Raw genomic sequence first — 19,528 nt, 5'->3', positions numbered from 1 at the left:
TCGAAGTCTCTCTCACTCACTCACTCACTCACTCAAACTCACACACACACACACACACATCTGCGACTGGACCTAATGGTCAGGGGTACCTTTACCTTTACCATGAGCAAAAGACACACCTGCCAAGTCCACTGACAAGACTCAAGAGTCGCTAGCTTATGATGACTTCTGCAACATTTCAGTTAGAGTTATTTACTATCAGCCAGTTTGGCAGCACCTCCGCAGTGTATCCCTCACCTTGTCAGTAGAACCATTCAGAATGTAGGTTGATGTGTTTGCGTTTGAGTTGGGCTGCATTTCAAGAGCTGGATTTTGGCCCCCACACCTTCCCAAAGTCCTTTCTCCAGTCACACCACACCAGAATCTCTACGACTGACATGAATTCTCCTAGGAGAAAACCCTGCAGGTTGTGCTGTGTTCATTTTCAGGAGAGATGTGAAGGGCTGCTTCACGCATTCACACACTTCACTTGACTAGTCAACATTCGATGCAACTGAATGGGTGAATGGGTCTCAGCTGAAAAGCAAGCATTGTGATGGCGGGAAAGTTCTTTCTGTGGCAGCCTCCTCTGACCTGCTTGCTGTCCTCCATATGTTTTGGAATACAGCTGCCATCATTGGCCATGCTGCCTGGAGCTGATGGGGATTGATCCAAAACATCTAGAAAGCCCCAGGTTGGGGAAGGCTGATCTGTCGTGTTGGATAGTAATGGCAGCTCCACACATGTGACTTGCCATTTCATGCTGCCGTCATCAGCTTACAAACATGTTAGTGCGAATTATTCCAATGAACACATCATGGCCTCTTGTCTTTTTCTCTCCCTCTTAAAGCATCATGCAAAATGGAACAAAAGAAATGTATGCCACAGGCACAGTGCCTGTGTCTCATTGATTTCAGCTCTTTTCAAAACCATTGTCTGTTTCCAACCAAGAAATCCAGCCTGACTGCAGATTCAGCTCCTTGGTTCACTAGGACCACACCTGTACGATATGTATTTAATGCTGTATGGCTTCCCCCAACGAATCATGGGATTTGTAGTTTGCTAAAGGTGTGAGAGTAGTTATCCCTCTCACACAGCTACAATTCTCAGAGTGGAGTAGTACTCTAATTATCCATGGTTTGAGGATAATGGATGAAGCCCACAGTCCTCAGCATGATTTCCTGAGAGTATGCACAACTGAAAGCAGTGAATTCTACAAGCCTACAGTAAGACAAGACAAGAAAGGCTATGAGGATCATAGAATTGTAGAGTTGGAACGGACCCTGAGGATCATGTAGTCCAACCCCCTGCAATGCAGGAATATGCAGCTGTTCCATACGAGGATCAAACCTGCAACCTTGGTGTTATCAGCACCATGCTCTAACCAACTGTAGTGAAAGCTATACAAATACTAAGTTTTAAAATTTATGTATTTCATACATTTATATACAGTGGTACCTCTGGTTGCGAACGGGATCCGTTCCGGAGCCCCATTTGCAACCATGAGCAGCGCGCAACCTGAAGCGCCGCGTCTGCACATGTGCGTGGCATGATTTTGCGCTTCTGTGCATGCGTGACACACCGAACCCGGAAGTAACCCGTTCCAGTACTTCCGGGTTCGGCACGTTCGCAACCAGTGCCGAACGCAACCTGCAGTGAATGCAACCAAAGGTATGAATGTACTGCTTAATACCAAAAGAGCTTCGAAGTCTCTCTCACTCACTCACTCACTCACTCAAACTCACACACACACACACACACACACAACCATTAAAGAAGCAGGAAACCAGGTAATAGAACCATTGGATGACTAATGTAAAAACAAAAACGAAGGTGTACATTTTTGAAGGGTGTTGCGCTCATGGAAATAGGCTATGTTCTTTCATTCATTGCTTGTGTGGATTGTATAATTAGATCACTCCTGGGAGTCTCAAGGCAGCTGTCTTCAGCAGTATGTACCATCGCAATCTCCCCTTACCCACAAGATATCATTCAATACTACTACATCACTGACTTTGCAGGGTTGTTGTACTAAGCTTGTATGTGCAAGGATGTAATTACAAGTGTTCTTCTTCCTCTCCTCCTCCTCCTTACAGGAAGGGGCAGAAGAGGATTTTCTCAGTTACCCATCTACAAGCTTGCCAGACTTAATCAGCACTTGCTCTGCTCAAGATGCGGCTCCCTGGACTGACAATAAAGAAAACGAAGAGCCAGAGGAAGAGGAGGAGGAGGACAAAGGAAAGACTCTGGTGCCAGAAGTCCTGGAACCCGTAAGTGTGACTTTGGATATGCTGCTTTGAACATAGCTTGGTTAGCAAGCTGACTGCCACCTTCAGCAACTATGGCTACCCCTTTGGAAATGTGTCATGATGCAACAACTTCCCTTCCTAGTAAGTTATCATCATAACATCAAGATATCAAGCTAGGACTGACATCATAGAAACATAGAGTCATAAGGGAACTTGGTGGTCATTTCCAACCACTGGCTCTGAAGCTTCAATTCAGCAGCCTAATTAAGGGTGTGTGTATGTGTGTGTGTCCTTTTCATTGTTGCTATTATTGCCCAACAGAGTCATAAAGCTTTGCCAACCTACTGCAAATCACCCAGTCACTTCCTAGCAGATCCTGATTTATGTGCTGCCCATTCTGCCCTATAGACTCCTCACAAACATTAGTCTATTGAGTTGTGTAGACAGCAGGTGTGTATGGACTGTCGGTACTTTGCAAGGGGGATTCAAGTGCATTCCAGAACTTTAGTTTTGACCAGTGGATTAAAGTGTTCTCGCGCCCTACATGTAAAAAAAATATATATACTGTATCAATGTTTTAAGAATGTCTTTTTGCATTTTGGAGAGTGACGGTGAAATGCACTGAAAAGTATGGGATGAACAAATGATTAGCAGCAACATGCATAAACACCCTGCAAGCAAATAGTGATAAATGTGGGATGAATGCTCATTGTCATATAACCTCCCTGCAAACCAGTCAGAACAAATACTCAATAAAAACCAGGCATAATCCAACCACCATGCAAGCTTTGTGCGAGCAAATCAAGATGAATGTTCCAGTTGGATGGTTAGGGTATAAGTAATAAATTATTGTTATTATTATTATTATTATTATTATTATTATTATTATTGGGGCATACATGCTTTTGCACCCGTCCTTTCCTCCTGGATCTGCTTCTTCCTACTTTCTCTTCTTGAGTCGAAGCAGCTGCCTTTTGGTTTGTGGGCTTTGCCACACCGTTGCTTTCAGTTCATTAATTAGACTTAGGGATAGATCCAGATATCAGGCTAAAATATTTCTAAGCACAAAGTGTAGAGCATAACTGTATAAACAAGATGGGTGTATTTTTTTAAATAAAAATAATAATAATGCAAAAAAGTTATTCCCACTTGATACTAACCATATGGATTAACCACTACTGTGGCTTGAACCCAGTAAAAGTAATGTCTGATGGGAAAACACCCCATGAAAAACAACAAGCTCCCCTTTTGTTCCTTGCAGTGGTGAGGGCTGCAAAAGGTACAAGAAGTCTGTTTCCTGCAGGTGCTGAAATAGCCAATATATGTGTGTAATCTAACACCCCTTTTAAATAATAACCATCTGTTTTTAGGGAGGGAATTTGGTTTCTGGAAGTTTTACAGTGTTGCAAAATCTTTGGCTCTGTTTTGCTTTACATTGTTCAAAAAAGAGAGACCTGTTTAAGTTATACACACACAAAAAACCTGAATGAACTCTTTATTTGCTCATTTGTGATAACGCTGATTCATTGCATTTCTATTTGCTCATTTGTGATAACACTGATTCATTGCATCCCTCCCCCCAAATGCCTATCCTGCTGGCTATTCAGGAGGGCCGCTCTGTAGTGGAGCGTAGGACTCCCACACCCTGCCTAAAAGGGTGTCTTGTACAGTTTTGGAAACTCTTCTGCAATGGAGAGCAGCAGCCATTGGGGAAGCTGCTGGAGAAGAGGTGTGTGACAGAGAAAGAGCAGGATTCTCTGCAAGGATTAATGTGGAGGTCAATTCTGGATCCAAATGTCCTTCCACAGTGGGGACATTTGATCAACGTGAGGGTTTGCCAAGTGTGCCTTCCCCTTAGCACGTTTCTCCCTTTCTTCCTGAGTTCGAGCGTCTTCAAAACCCATGACGCCTTTGGTAAAGGTTGTTCTCCAATGGGAGTGCTTGCAGGCCAGTGTTTCCCAGTTGTTAGTGTTTATACCACATTTTTTTTAGATTTGCTTTGAGAGTCTTTGAACCTCTTTTGTTGACCACCAGCATTACACTTTCCATTTTTATGTTCGAAATAGAGTAGTTGCTTTGGTAGACGATAATCAGGCATCCACACAACATGACCAGTCCAACAAAGTTGATGTTGAAAAATCATTGCTTTGACACTGGTGATCTTTGTATCTTCTAGTACATTGGCATTAGTTCACCTGCTTAGTAAGTCAGAATATGCACAAGCATCTTGCATGAACAGGTGGACCTTTTCTTACTGCTTTGGTTCTCCCCAGGCACAAGTGGCAGAACAAGTGGGAATTCAAATCTTAACCACAGCTTGCTATTATGTGTGAGCCCAGCACAACTACGGTTAATGGCTTCTAAACAAGCCTGGATATGAAACTATGGTTAACAGTTGCTTTAATATCCTGCCTCGTTTGGAAGCAATTGAACAAACTTCAAAAGCCCTTCAAGGCATCTCTCTTGGAACATCCCCTTCCAGGCAGAAAACTGGTCTTGGCTTCTACATTCCCAGATGACTTTATACATTCGTTGTGAAAAGACAAACTATAGCACTCCTTACAATGTAATAATATGTTATTTCCTAGGACACGTTGCTTATTTTAAAAGTGCCTTCAATAACTACTTGCCGTACATAATTGTTTAAAGGAAGAAGCCTCCATGGGCCTGCCTTGAAAGCTTACAATTAAATAAATGATACAACATGAGAAAAAGGAAAAGGAAAGGCCCAAGGTAGTTCCCCCCCCCTTTGGGCTAATTTTATAAGTAAAAGGTAAAGGGGACCCCTGACCGTTAAGTCCAGTAGTGGATGACTCTGGGGTTGCAGCGCTCATCTCGCTTTATTGGCCAAGGGAGCCGGTGTACAGCTTCTGGGTCATGTGGCAGCATGACTAAGCTGCTTCTGGCAGCCGTTTACCTTCCCCCAGGAGCGGTACCTATTTATCTACTTGCACTTTGACGCGCTTTCGAACTGCTAGGTTGGCAGGAGCAGGGACCGAGTGACGGGAGCTCACCCCGTCACAGGGATTCGAACCACCGACCTTCCAGTCGGCAAGCCCTAGGCTCAGTGGTTTAGACCACAGCGCCACCCGCGTCCCTTTAATTTTATAAGTAGATCACACTTAATTAAGTGAATGCTTAGAAGGATGAAACAGTGACACCTATAAATTCAACTGATGTGGGTAGTCCTTTCTACAAAGCTAAAATCTTGCTGACGGCAGAGAAAGCAAGATGGGGAAGGAGGAACCCCAGCCCCCCCCAATTCCCCAAAAAATGGACTGGTGGTGTTCACACATATGCAATTCAATAGAGGCTGGCGAAATGCTCCACCAACCTCTGTCTGCTTTCAGTCATTCACCACTCTCCTGCCTTCTTCCTTGCAACTGGTTGAGACTGCCTGTCGCCTTCCTCCTCCTTAATCTCAGCATTGCCCTTGTAGAACTCAGAAGGGAGGAGGTTCAGGGTAAAAACCCAAAGTAGTTGAGTCCAACTGTCATTGCCCCTAGCGCCACCTCTTTAGTCTTAGTGTTGCCCTTGTAGAACTCAGCAGGGATGAGGATGGGAACAAAACTAGACTTAGTTGGCTCCAAGAAAGTGTCATTGGTTCTGCCTCTGTTTACTGGGCAACCTGCCTTCTGCCTCGCCAGTCCCAATGGGCACTAGACAGCTCTGAGAAGCCCCACAAGTCTCCTGTCATAACAAGGAAAACTGACCCTGTGAAGGTTTCCCTGGAACTTCTCTCTCACCCATGGAAGGAGGTAGCATGAAATGACACACATCTACACATTGGATGTGCAGACTTCCCTTCAGGAGCACTGAGTTTTAGAGGAAGACTCTGGGCACAGCCACAACATACATTCAAGGTCAAGGGACCCCTGACCATCAGGTCCAGTCGTGTCCGACTCTGGGGTTGCGGCGCTCATCTCGCTCTATAGGCCGAGGGAGCCGGCGTTTGTCCGTAGACAGCTTCCGGGTCATGTGGCCAGCATGACAAAGCTGCTTCTGGCGAACCAGGGCAGCGCACGGAAACGCCGTTTACCTTCCCGCTGGAGCGGTCCCTATTTATCTACTTGCACTTTGACATGCTTTCGAACTGCTAGGTGGGCAGGAGCTGGGACCGAGCAACGGGAGCTCACCCCGTGGCAGGGATTCGAACTGCCGACCTTCTGATCAGCAAGCCCTAGGCTCAGTGGTTTAACCCACAGCGCCACCTGGGTCCCACACAACATACATTAGAGGGCATCTAAAGGATATTTTAAGCGTTTGACATTTCTCACAGACCTACAATTCCCAGTACTGCAGTTCCCAGGGTTTGGGGGATGTGCTTTAAATGTGCATTGGATGGTCTTTAAATGTATGGTGTGGGTCTTCCCTCTGTTTGATCCAATCATTTTAAGCCAAGCTGTAGTCGGTTTCAACTCCAGGAAGGTTTACAGAGCAGCAAATTTGCTCTGGAGGCAGACAGAAGTTTAACAGAGATATTTTTACTCTACCAGCTTATTTAACTTACTGCATTTGCCTATTGTAGCAGCAAAGTTTCATAGCTGCAGTTTAAAAAGGAAAGTGCTTCTTTATTACAAAGGCAAAAGGTACAGCTTGGTACAGCATTGAAACCTACGCAAAAAATAATCCAAACCAATAAAACCTGGGCTGGAAAGATGAAGGATGGGAACACATTAAAAGTTTTTTATTGCAGGACTGAGACAGCTGAAATGATCTATAATGTTCTCATATTTGTGTTAAGTTGTCTCTTCCCCTTTAGCCTTGGCTAGTGAGTTTAATGATAATAAATAACCATGATGATTCATGTGAATGTGATATTTGTGTGTTTTTAAAACTGAAGTTCTAAAGTGCTACAGATAGGTTACGGAAGGAAGGATGTAAAAATGACATTTTCTGCTGAGATTTGTGTACAGTTTCACTGCCATACTGGACCTTTTCCTGTGCTGTTAAGCTTTTAAAATTCCTAACCCTTTCGCTTTTTCCGTAGATGTTCCTGCCTAGGGGACAGCTGAAATGGAGTCCTAATGTCCTGGCCCAGACCTTGTCCCGGGGCATGTGATATATAAAAACATGTACATATGGAACAACTCTTCTGATATGTTTCATATCTTGACATTTTAAAGATTACATGCTTTGGGTTTTATCAGTTTGCAAGCTCTCTTGGGGACCTGTTTTGATGGGAGGGCAAGGTATAAATTAAATGAGCAGATAAAGAAATTTCTCCCAGACGTTGACCTGGTTTGTTCACCACACTAAGGCAAACCATAGCTTAGTATGGCGATGGTAGTCACTTTATTCCTCCTCCTGGTTTTTCTGTGCTACTACAGGTTCAGCCACACTGCCTAATTATGCAAACTGAGCCAAATGTTTGATGCTAGGATGTCTACACCCACGATGTCAGAAGTTCCCTTGCAGCTGTTCTTGTAGTCTTGAAAAGCTTGTTTTCCTATATAAATTTATGGAGTGAATTCTCCTCGCCTGTCAGTGTTATGAATGTTGCACATGGAGTTCACGTGGGCCTGCTGAGATGCAATGCCCCTGCTTTTAGTAATAAGAAACTAGATATCCTTGGTTAAAGTTTAAATGTCATTTCTTGTGTGAGGAGTGGCCCATAAACCACTTATGTTTTTTTGGTAGTGGTGGAGAACTCAGTCTATTTCCATCCTGTGTATGTTTTTGCATGTGTTCATTTACAAGCCAAGCTGAGATAGCTCAGCTGGTAGAGCATGAGACTCTTCATCTCAGGGTTGTGGGTTTGAGCCCCATGTTGGGCAGAAAATTCTTGCATTACAGGGGGTTGGACTAGATGGCCCTTATGGTCCCTTCCAACTCTGTGATTCTATGATTCTGTTGTTGTTCAGTCGTTCAGTCGTGTCCGACTCTTCGTGACCCCATGGACCAGAGTACGCCAGGCACGCCTATCCTTCACTGCCTCTCGCAGTTTGGCCAAACTCATGTTAGTAGCTTCAAGAACACTGTCCAACCATCTCATCCTCTGTCGTCCCCTTCTCCTTGTGCCCTCCATCTTTCCCAACATCAGGGTCTTTTCTAGGGATTCTTCTCTTCTCATGAGGTGGCCAAAGTACTGGAGCCTCAACTTCAGGATCTGTCCTTCTAGTGAGTACTCAGGGCTGATTTCTTTGAGAATGGATAGGTTTGATCTTCTTGCAGTCCACGGGACTCTCAAGAGTCTCCTCCAGCACCATAATTCAAAAGCATCAATTCTACGGCGATCAGCCTTCTTTATGGTCCAGCTCTCACTTCCGTACATTACTACTGGGAAAACCATAGCTTTAACTATACGGACCTTTGTCGGCAAGGTGATGTCTTTGCTTTTTAAGATGCTGTCTAGGTTTGTCATTGCTTTTCTCCCAAGAAGCAGGCGTCTTCTGATTTCGTGACTGCTGTCACCATCTGCAGTGATCATGGAACCCAAGAAAGTGAAATCTCTCACTGCCTCCATTTCTTCCCCTTCTATTTGCCAGGAGGTGATGGGACCAGTGGCCATGATCTTAGTTTTTTTGATGTTGAGCTTCAGACCATATTTTGCACTCTCTTCTTTCACCCGCATTAAAAGGTTCTTCAATTCTTCCTCACTTTCTGCCATCAAGGTAGTATCATCAGCATATCTGAGGTTGTTGTTATTTTTTCCGGCAATCTTAATTCCGGTTGGGGATTCATCCAGTCCAGCCTTTCACATGATGTATTCTGCATATAAGTTAAATAAGCAGGGAGACAATATACAGCCTTGTCGTACTCCTTTCCCAATTTTGAACCAATCAGTTGTTCCATATCCAGTTCTAACTGTAGCTTCTTGTCCCACATAGAGATTTCTCAGGAGGCAAATGAGGTGATCCGGCACTCCCATTTCTTTAAGAACTTGCCATAGTTTGCTGTGGTCGACACAGTCAAATGCTTTTGCATAATCAATGAAGCAGAAGTAGATGTTTTTCTGGAACTCTCTGGCTTTCTCCATAATCCAGCGCATGTTTGCAATTTGGTCTCTGGTTCCTCTGCCCCTTCGAAATCCAGCTTGCACTTCTGGGAGTTCTCGGTCCACATACTGCTTAAGCCTGCCTTGTAGAATTTTAAGCATAACCTTGCTAGCGTGTGAAATGAGTGCAATTGTGCGGTAGTTGGAGCATTCTTTGGCACTGCCCTTCTTTGGGATTGGGATGTAGACTGATCTTCTCCAATCCTCTGGCCACTGCTGAGTTTTCCAAACTTGCTGGCATATTGAGTGCAGCACCTTAACAACATCCTCTTTTAAAATTTTAAATAGTTCAGCTGGAATATCATCACTTCCACTGGCCTTGTTGTTAGCAAGGCTTTCTAAGGCCCATTTGACTTCACTCTCCAGGATGTCTGGCTCAAGGTCAGCAACCACATTTCCTGGGGTGTATGAGACCTCCATATCTTTCTGGTATAATTCCTCTGTGTATTCTTGCCACCTCTTCTTGATGTCTTCTGCTTCTGTTAGGTCCTTTCCACTTTTGTCCTTAATTGTGGTAATCTTTGTACGAAATGTTCCTTTCATATCTCCAATTTTCTTGAATAAATCTCTGGTTTTTCCCATTCTGTTATTTTCCTCTATTTCTCTGCATTGCTCGTTTAGAAAGGCCCTCTTGTCTCTCCTTGCTATTCTTTGGAAATCTGCATTCAATTTCCTGTGTCTTTCACGATCTCCTTCGCATTTTGCTTGTCTTCTCTCCCCCGCTATTTGTAAGGCCTCATTGGTCAGCCACTTTGCTTTCTTGCATTTCTTTTTCATTGGGATGGTTTTCGTTGCTGTCTCCTGTATAATGTTACGAGCCTCCATCCACAGTTCTTCAGGTACTCTATCCACCAAATCTAAATCCTTGAACCTGTTCTTCACTTCAACTGTGTATTCATAAGGAATTTGATTTAGATTGAATCTTACTGGCCCAGTGGTTTTTCCTACTTTCTTCAGTTTAAGCTGGAATTTTGCTATAAGAAGCTGATGATCTGAGCCACAGTCAGCTCCAGGTCTTGTTTTTGCTGAGTGTATAGAGCTTCTCCATCTTTGGCTGCAGAGAATATAATCAATCTGATTTCGATGTTGCCCATCTGGTGATGTCCATGTGTAGAGTCGTCTCTTGTGTTGTTGGAAAAGAGTGTTTGTGATGACCAGCTTGTTCTCTTGACAGAACTCTATTAGCCTTTGCCCTGCTTCATTTTGATCTCCAAGGCCAAACTTGCCAGTTGTTCATTTTATCTCTTGACTTCCTACTTTAGCATTCCAATCCCCTATAATGAGAAGAACATCCTTCTTTGGTGTCATTTCTATAAGGTGTTGTAAGTCTTCATAGAATTGATCAATTTCGGTTTCTTCGGCACTGGTAGTTGGTGCATAAACTTGGATTACTGTGATGTTAAAAGGACTGCCTTGGATTCGTATCGAGATCATTCTATCATTTTTGAAGTTGCATCCCAGTACAGCTTTCGCCACTCTTTTGTTGACTATGAGGGCCACTCCATTTTTTTTACGGGATTCCTGCCCACAGTAGTAGATATGATAGTCATCCGAACTGAATTCGCCCATTCCTGTCCATTTTAGTTCACTGATGCCTAGGATGTCAATGTTTATTCTTGCCATCTCATTTTTTACCACATCCAGCTTACCAAGGTTCATGGTTCTTACATTCCAGGTTCCTATGCAATACTTTTCTTTACAGCATTGGACTTTCCTTTCGCTTCCAGGCATATCCACAACTGAGCGTCCTTTCGGCTTTGGCCCAGCCGCTTCATCAGCTCTGGATCTACTTGTACTTGTCCTCCGCTCTTCCCCAGTAGCAAGTTGGACGCCTTCCGACCTGAGGGGCTCATCTTCCAGCGTCATATCTTTTATATGCCTGTTGTCTTTGTCCATGGAGTTTTCTTGGCAGGGATACTGGAGCGGCTTGCCAGTTCCTTCTCCAGGTGGATCACGTTTGGTCCAAACTCTCCGCTATGACCTGTCCATCTTGACCTGTCCATAGCTTGCCTGAGTAATTCAAGCCCCTTCGCCACGACAAGGCAGTGATCCATGAAGGGGTCTATGATTCTAAGTCTGTGTTATTCTGCTTTTGTATTGATCTGAGTTTTATGAATTCAGGTAGGTAGCTGTGTTGGTCTGATGCAGTCAAAATATAATTTATTTATTTTTAAATTGTCCAGTAGCACCTTAGAGACCAACTAAGTGCATGCACACTTCTTCAGATACACTGAAACAGAAGTCACCAGACCCTTATATATATGAAAATCATATATCTATATCTATATGAGTTTTATGAAAATGTTCATGATTTTTGTTGTTGTAATAAACACATATTTAAATACTACTTTCTCACAAAAGACACATTTCCAAAATGCGTTCTCTCTCCACCAAGTGCGTGTCTCTTGAGAACTGCATGCAAACATTTGTTTGTTTGTTTTTATATAAATTTTTATTATTTTTCAAAATACATCAAATTACAGCCAATTCAACGTCTTAACATAAAATACATTAACCATTGCTCTGCCGAGCTGCGACTCCCCTCCCTCTCGTCAGCAGGTTTTCTAGTCCATTCTCATCGCACAGTTTTTACCTTTCACTATTGAACATGTCGAAGGTTTATTCCAATCCTACTAGTGTTTTTAAACTTCCTCAGTTCAATCTTAAATACTCCACGAATTTACTCCAATCTCTTTGAAACCTTGAGTCATCCTGGTTTCTGACCCTGCCGTCCAGTTTTGCAAGTTCAGCATATTCCACCATCTTCGTCTGCCACTCATCAATAGTTGGTAATTCCTGTAATTTCCACTTTTGGGCTAGCAATATTCTCACTGGAGAACTGCATGCAAACATTTGGAAGAGCAAGAAATCCAAAGGGTAGCGGCTTCCTGATCTGCACATTAGTCCCGGAGTTGAGGATCGGCATAGTTTGCACCAAGATTTGCATTGAACGAGCTCCTCAGACACCCCTAGATTTTAGCAAAATCGCACCATGGAAATAGGCTAAATACCATATTGGCCCGAATATAAGACGCACCCACAAATAAGCTGCGCATTTAAAATTCGAGGCTTATTTGCGGGTGCAGCCCGCCTCCCGGCTCTACTTCCTTGAACGGGGGGCGCTCGATGCCCCACTCCCCAAGCCAGTGCCAGCGCTTGGTTCCCAGCACGCTGCGCACCCGGCTCCTGACACTACCACCTTCCGGCACTACCTCCCCAAACCGGCACCGCGGGAGGCTTAGGAGCGGCGGGCGGGTTGCATGCTGTTGCCCCACACTCCTGGGCTGCTTACTGGAGGGGGGAGAGCCACCACACTTTGCTGGCGGAGACTTGGGTGACGCGGTTGGGACAGGCTCTGTTGTCCCGCACCCCCAATGGCCCTCGTGAGCAGCTTTCAACAGTGATACCGTAAGGTCACGAATATAGGCCACACTATAACTTTGCACAATCGGAATTTGGAAAAAAGTGTGGCTTATATTCAGGCCAATATGGTAAATAAACAAACCCTGGGTGATATCCAGTGGTGCTAGCACAAGGACTTTTGACTGTGCAATGTAATTTCCCCTCTCTCTCCTTTCTCCTTGCACACGTGTCCATCTGTTGTGGGATGGTTCCTCATTTGGAGAGGACGCAGGGACTTCTTGCTGAACATCAGCTGAAACAGGAACCCCTTTTACCTGTATACTCCTCTCATTGGCCAGCCTGCATGGGTAGAGCCAGTATAGGGCCAGAGGGTACTTCGCTGAGAACAGAGGTGGGCAATAGCTGGTCTGTGGGCCAGTCTTGGCCCACCAGTGGGGTCTAATTTGACTTGCAAGACCATATTCTGCAGACCACACCCACCCAGCCATCAGCTGACATCACTCATGATGGGCAGGAGAATCGAGTGAAATCCTGCATTGGCTGTGAGGAGCAGGGTACAGATGAGTTCAGCAGGATTCAACCCCAAGTCATCAGCTGATGAGCGGGGGTTAAATCCTGCTGAGTTCGGCAGGATTCCAGGGTCTGCTTGGACTCCATTTCAACAGGGGATTGCAAGGCAAAGCGCTCTCCTGAATCTGGTGGGGGTTTGCAGCAGCATTCCTGTGGAAACAGTGACCGGCCCTTCCACGCACACCTGTCAAAGCCAACCTATGAGGCCGATCCTGATAAGGATGCGGCCCATGGAGCGGAAGGAAGTTTCCCTACCTCCAGCTTAGAAGTGGTGAGTTGCTGCTCTCTAAGGCTCACCACACAGGGAAGCTGCATGCAGATCCAACATCCTGGCAAATTTGGACATTTGGGTCAAGATTTGGGTACGGGTGTCCCATGTTTCATCTAGGCATTGGTAGGCATGCATGTGCGCCAGCATGCACCCACCCAGAGAGGCATATTTACCAAAATATGCTGACTTCAAATATTACGTTCCTTCTTTTTAAACCACATGGATATACCAATCAATTTTAGTGGAAATATCTTATTTTGGAAACAAGATATTAAAACAAAATGAACACTAATGTTACTCTGCAATCTAGCTGTTGTTAATATAATAACATTTCACTTGACGTGTGGCTCCATCGCATCTGCACTTTGCTTTCCTGCAAAAACACTGCAGCTGACTGCAATTTGAACCCTACTGGGCTCTGTTAAAAATGTATTTTGAACATGCTGTGCTTCAAAAAGCATCATCTACATAATTTGAAAATGCACCTTTAGATCAAATACTTTGGAAAGTAATGTGCTACATTGCAGGTTTTTCTTCTGAGCACATCATGGCAAGAACAGTGCAAAAGGCAGGCAGAAAAATATCTTGGGAGTGATTCTTTCATATTTTTTTGTTGTCTTTGATAGCATGAAAGGGGTGTCCTCAGTGCTAAAGCTATATGCGGTTGGTTTACATAAGACTATTTCCTCTGGCATTGTTCTTCTTTCTGGGCTGTATAAATAAAAATCCTTTTAAAAAACTGAATAAGTTTTACTGTTACAAATGCCAGAGTCCTGTCTGGGCAAGAATGAAGCTGAGAGCTACACATTGATGCCTTGGCATGAATTTAATGGAGAGCTGCAAGTGGGGATTGCAGCCTCTAAAACAGGGGTGGGGAAACCTTTGGCCTGGAGGTTCAAATGTAGAAAGGGATGCAAATAGTATTACTACTTTTCATTTGGGGATATGAGGACTTCCCCTGCCACAGGTAACCAGGCCCTTGGGAAAGGAGAGACGGCAACAGAGGAAGGCTCTAGCAAGTTTCTTGAAGTTGCTTGAACAGACTTCACCATTTCATGTCGAAGTTAGGAATGCATGAGCATAGATGAGACTGGAACTTGCAAAGGTGTGCGTGTGTGTTGGTGTTATTTGCTTCCAGCCTTTGTGGGATCATGCCATCAGAATTACTGCCGTGTGTAAGGAAGGGCTCAGCCACACTTCCTCTTGCACTGCGCTGTCCTGGCACAGGTCTGCGATTTAAAGCTCTGTGTTGGAGTGGGTTTTTTGTTTATGCTTGTTGGTCTGGTGCTTTCCCTGGGAAAACCTGCGTTTTACTGCTGAATTGGAGCAGATATCCATGGAAAACCCAGTTTGCATGTGCTCCGATTCAGATGTAAAAAGGTAAAAGTAAAGGACCCCTGATGGTTAAGTCCAGTTGCAGATAACCCTGGGGTTGCGGTGCTCATCTCGTTTTACAGGCCGAGGGAGCCGGCGTTTGTCTGTAGACAGTTTTTCTGGGTCATGTGGCCCGCATCACTAAGCCGCTTCTGGTGAACCAGAGCAGCACATGGAAATGCCGTTTACCTTCCTGCTGGAGTGGTACCTAGAATTATAGAATCATAGAGTTGTAAGAGACCACAAGGGCCTTCTAGTCCAACCCCCTGCCAAGCAGGAAACACCACCAAAGCATTCCTGACAGATGGCTGTCAAGCCTCTGTTTAAAGACCTCCAAAGAAGGAGACTCCACCACACTCCTTGGTAGCAAATTCCACTGTTGAACAGCTCTCACTGTCAGGAAGTTCTTCCTAATGTTTAGGTGGAATCTTCTTTCTTGTAGTTTGAATCCATTGCTCCGTGTCCGCTTCTCTGGAGCAGCAGAAAACAACCTTTCACCCTCCTCTATATGACATCCTTTTATATATTTGAACATGGCTATCATATCACCCCTTAACCTTCTCTTCTCCAGGCTAAACATACCCAGCTCCCTAAGCCGTTCCTCATAAGGCATTGTTTCCAGGCCTTTGACCATTTTGGCTGCCGTCTTCTGAACCTATTTATCTACTTGCACTTTTTGACGTGCTTTCAAACTGCTAGGTTGGGAGGAGCTGGGACAGAGCAACGGGAGCTCACCCTGTTGCGGGGATTCGAACCGCCGACCTTCTGATCGGCAAGCCCAAGAGGGTCAGTGGTTTAGACCACACTGCCACCCGCGTCCCAAAAAGGTAAAGGTAAAGGACCCCTGACGGTTAAGTCCAGTTGCAGATGACTCTGGGGTTGCGGTGCTCGTCTCGCTTTACAGGCCGAGGGAGCCGGTATTTGCCTGCAGACAGTTTCCCCCAGTTTTTATGCCGGTTTTCCCAGGGACCAAAAATAAAAATCCTCAGACATGGAGCTTTAAAGCCCAAACCTGAACCTAGAAACTTGGCACAGAAGGAAGTCTGAATGACCCCTAAGTGTGGCACACGTGTCTTTTGGGAACCCTCATATGTGAACGTGCCATATTAAAATTTAATTCAATAACGTTCAAGGACATTGCCTGGTTTATCTCTAGGGAAAGATGCCCCTATCTCTAGGGAAAGATGCCCCTCCACTTTAGGAGGTGAGTTTAAAGGGAAAAGTGGGTGGCAGGTTCACACACCAAGGTACCCAATGGAGATGTGTGTTAACACAAGAGCCTTAAAAAAAATCGGTGGTAGACCTGCATGCCAGAGATTGGGGGAAATGACGAAAGTGATGATACTGTAAGATGCCTGTATGTTTGTTTTTGCATCTCTGCTTGAGGACAAATGATAAACATGGCATCCCCTGTTTAGAAATGAAAGTGATGGGAACCTTTTATCTGCAAGTCTGTCAGAAGAAAAGATCGGGAAGCAAGATTAATGTTCAATCGCTGGAACTGCCTTGTGTTTTTCTGAATAGGGGGAAATGCTAAGTAAACAAATCCAAACCTTAAAAAGATTCTTGCTAAGAGCTGTTAAGAGGCTGCTTAGAGGACTGTATTTCCTGAGATCTCCTGCATGCAAACAAAGAGTTGGTGACCCATGGAACAATGAGCTTTGAGATACAGTACGCTTTTCTGCCTAGTGGTAGAACTGGGTGAAGTGGTGGTGGTGATAGGAATAACCTTTGAGATCGTTAGTGGAAATACTGCTGTCTTAGATTCACAATAACATTGATTCAGCCTCCAGAATCGTATTTCTTTAGAAACATAATAGCCTAAAAAAAAGACTACCTCCTTATGGAAGATTAAAACCTCATCAAAATGAAAACTGTTGATGTACTTTCTTAAAAGGGAATCCACAGTGTAAACAGGCAACGCTGTAAAGGCAGCTCTATTAACGTGTGACCCCAAAATTTCAGATGCCCCCCCAAACTGATGCCAAAGTTAAGTGCTAGTTTTGTGCCATGAACCCTGCATTTCACGCCGCCACCCCCCCCCCAAACTGAGGAATTGACGCAGCAAATCGGGGTCACCAGTTAATGCCAAAAAACCCAATCTTGTCCGATGGTCTCCAAAGAGGCACCAAAGTTTTGTGCCACAAAACCCACATTTTGTGCCCCCCCAAAGTAAATCACTGACACTCAAACTGGGGACCGTAGGTATACCCACAAACCCAATCTTGTCTGATTGACTGCAAACTGGTGCCAAAGTTCCGGTTTGGTGCCATTTTGTGCCGCAAACTACGCTTTCTATTCTGCCCCCCAAAATGAGTAGTTGACACTCAAACCGGGGGGCATAGTCACACATTACTGGAGCTTTTAAAGGCCTCACTTCTTTACCCTGCTGAGATCATTTTGCTTACAGCAGGGCTTCCCTTCATAGGGCGGCCACTTTGCGTCACCAGAAAAGAGGACAAGATTTGAATAAATATTCCATAATCTAATTTCTATGTACTGTATAGATGCAAATTTAGAAACCATTGCTATAATTTAAATAGAAATATAGTATGCCTCACAATAATGGGGAAGACAAGACCAGGTGACCTGTGTGCCTCCTCAATTGGCTTTCTGCGTGCTAACTTTTGAGGAGCAAATTCAGGATCCCTGTTCTCTTTTCTTATGGATCCTTATGTTTAAATCTGACTTAAACAGGACATCCCTGTTCAAACACAGCAGGGTTAGGGAACTTGTGGCCCTCAGCCAGCATGGCCAGAGATCAGCAATGCTGGGAGTTGTAGTCCAACAACACCAGGAGAACCACATGTTCCCCATCCCTGAAATAAAGGATGCTTTAAAGTACAGTAGAGGGCTGTCTTCTGACAGTCCTTCAAATGGCAGACCTTGTAGGCCAAGAACAAACATTGGTCATGGCTCACGGTTTGGATGGCGTGCTAAGCCAAACCATGGCTTTGCTAACAGATGTGCAGCAATGGATTGCACAAGGCCATAGTCTGGTTTAGTGTTACATGTGCACTAGAACACTCTTGCGGCCAGATATTGAAGGGAATGGTCAGTAGTGATGCAAAATGGTCCTTTCAGACAGTGTGTCCGCAGTTGCTGAACTTTTCTTTCAGGAACCCCTGATTGGGGTTTCCTTGGCAGCTTGAATTTTCCGGAATGCAGTTTGGGAAACACTGTTTTCAATTAGCAATATGAATTCAGAGCGGAATAAGCGGCACTTCCTGGAAAGCAAGGGAACCCAGAATGGCATGGTTACTGTTTTGGCAGAGGGGCAGTCTGTAAAAAGATTACATTCATGTGTGGCTGGGAGAATAAGACAAGAGTTGCGTTTTCATTGAACTGTGGCACCACAGCTCCTTTCTGTAGCCAAGGATTACAAACTGGGGCCCATGAGAAATTTGTACAAGCTTAATGGGTAGAGTTTCTGTTTATTTTCCAAGCAGGAAGAAATCCGGGTCTTTTAGAAAGTAGAAAAGCTTCAGTGTGTACAATAAACTTCATGCCCCTGACCTTTTTTTTCACAAGCACATAGTGTTTTATCACAGATATATTACCTTACTTTTGTGCTTGATAATAATTCATTTTATGGAGATCTGGAACAAAGCAAATAATCCAGCATGCCAATTAGAACATTGTAAAATACCTGTATGAGATGCTTTGTGTGTCTTTTGTAGAAGACGAAGAGGAAAAAGTAGTCATGGTCCATTGTGTCAAATGAGGCGCTGCTTCATGAACTTCTGCCTTCAGCCAGTCCTTGCCTTCCTGACTTCCTACTGACCTCCAATCCAGTGGGTGGCACTGCCTCCTCCTTAATCTCAGGGTCATCCTTGTAGAACTCAACAGGGAGGAAGATGGCGAATAAAACTAGAATTAGTTATAACTCTACCTGCTGTTGGTTCTGGCTCCACCTACTGGTTGCCTTCCCATCTTCTGCCCTATGTGTCCCAATGAGCGAATTGAGTCAGGCGCTAGCAACATACCGGTATTTCTTCAGGCGGTTAATGAAGACCTGGCTTTTTGAAAAGGGCCTTTGGACTGAACGATCTTTTTGTTGTTGAGAGTTTCTGACAAGTGCTTTGGAATTTGTGGGTTTTGTTTTGCTTCTTACATGTACTGTATGTTCTGATTGGCTTTCATTTGGGGGGTGGGTGGCTATTGGTGTTTATTCTGTGACGATCTGATGGGTTAAGGCAGTTTGAGTTCCATTGGGAAATTAAGTGGGCCTAGAATGCTTTAAAATAAATAAACATCATACTTCAGAACGTAATTCAGAGTATTTAGCATCTACCGGACTATGTTCACTGTGCTGTTTTTGGTGTATAAAGCTTTATGCAGTTTGGGGACAGGATACCTGACAGATTATCTAGTCCCTTATATACCCAATCCGCTACTGTCCTTTCCACACATTGTAGGGATCAAGTCATTAGTGTTGCAGGATCAACCCTTCAGAAATCCATCCATTAGACAGGTGTTGTCTCTGATGTCCTTTCGGCAACTGCCGAATATAACTTCCTCTTCCAACCAGCCTTTTATAGAGAGATGTTTCCTAGACTGGATCTGTACTGCATTTTTTTAAAGATGTTTTATCGCTTGTGGGTTTGCCGCCCTGGGTTCCTTTGGGAGGGAAGTGTGGGATACATATTTAATAAATAAAATAGATAACCGTGCCCCCTGCTTTATTCCACTCACATCCATGGGCATGACATAGAGCTTGTAGGT

General features: G+C 44.4%; 1 protein-coding gene across 4 annotated transcripts in view; it reads left to right on the top strand.

Moving 5' to 3' along the window:
- PDZD2 (PDZ domain containing 2) overlaps positions 1-19,528 on the top strand; it is a 176,225-nt gene that overhangs the window by 111,732 nt on the left and 44,965 nt on the right. For all 4 annotated transcript variants that reach the window (XM_033164801.1, XM_033164800.1, XM_033164803.1 and 1 more), the window contains one exon: positions 2,076-2,249. In XM_033164801.1, the coding sequence (XP_033020692.1) occupies positions 2,076-2,249 (174 nt within the window). The remainder of the gene's footprint in view (positions 1-2,075; positions 2,250-19,528) is intronic.

Source organism: Lacerta agilis, chromosome 11 (assembly GCF_009819535.1).
Source record: "Lacerta agilis isolate rLacAgi1 chromosome 11, rLacAgi1.pri, whole genome shotgun sequence".
Classification (NCBI taxonomy): domain Eukaryota; kingdom Metazoa; phylum Chordata; class Lepidosauria; order Squamata; family Lacertidae; genus Lacerta; species Lacerta agilis.
The sequence above is the reverse complement of the archived record's forward strand: the minus strand, read 5'-3'. Positions and strand labels throughout refer to the sequence as shown.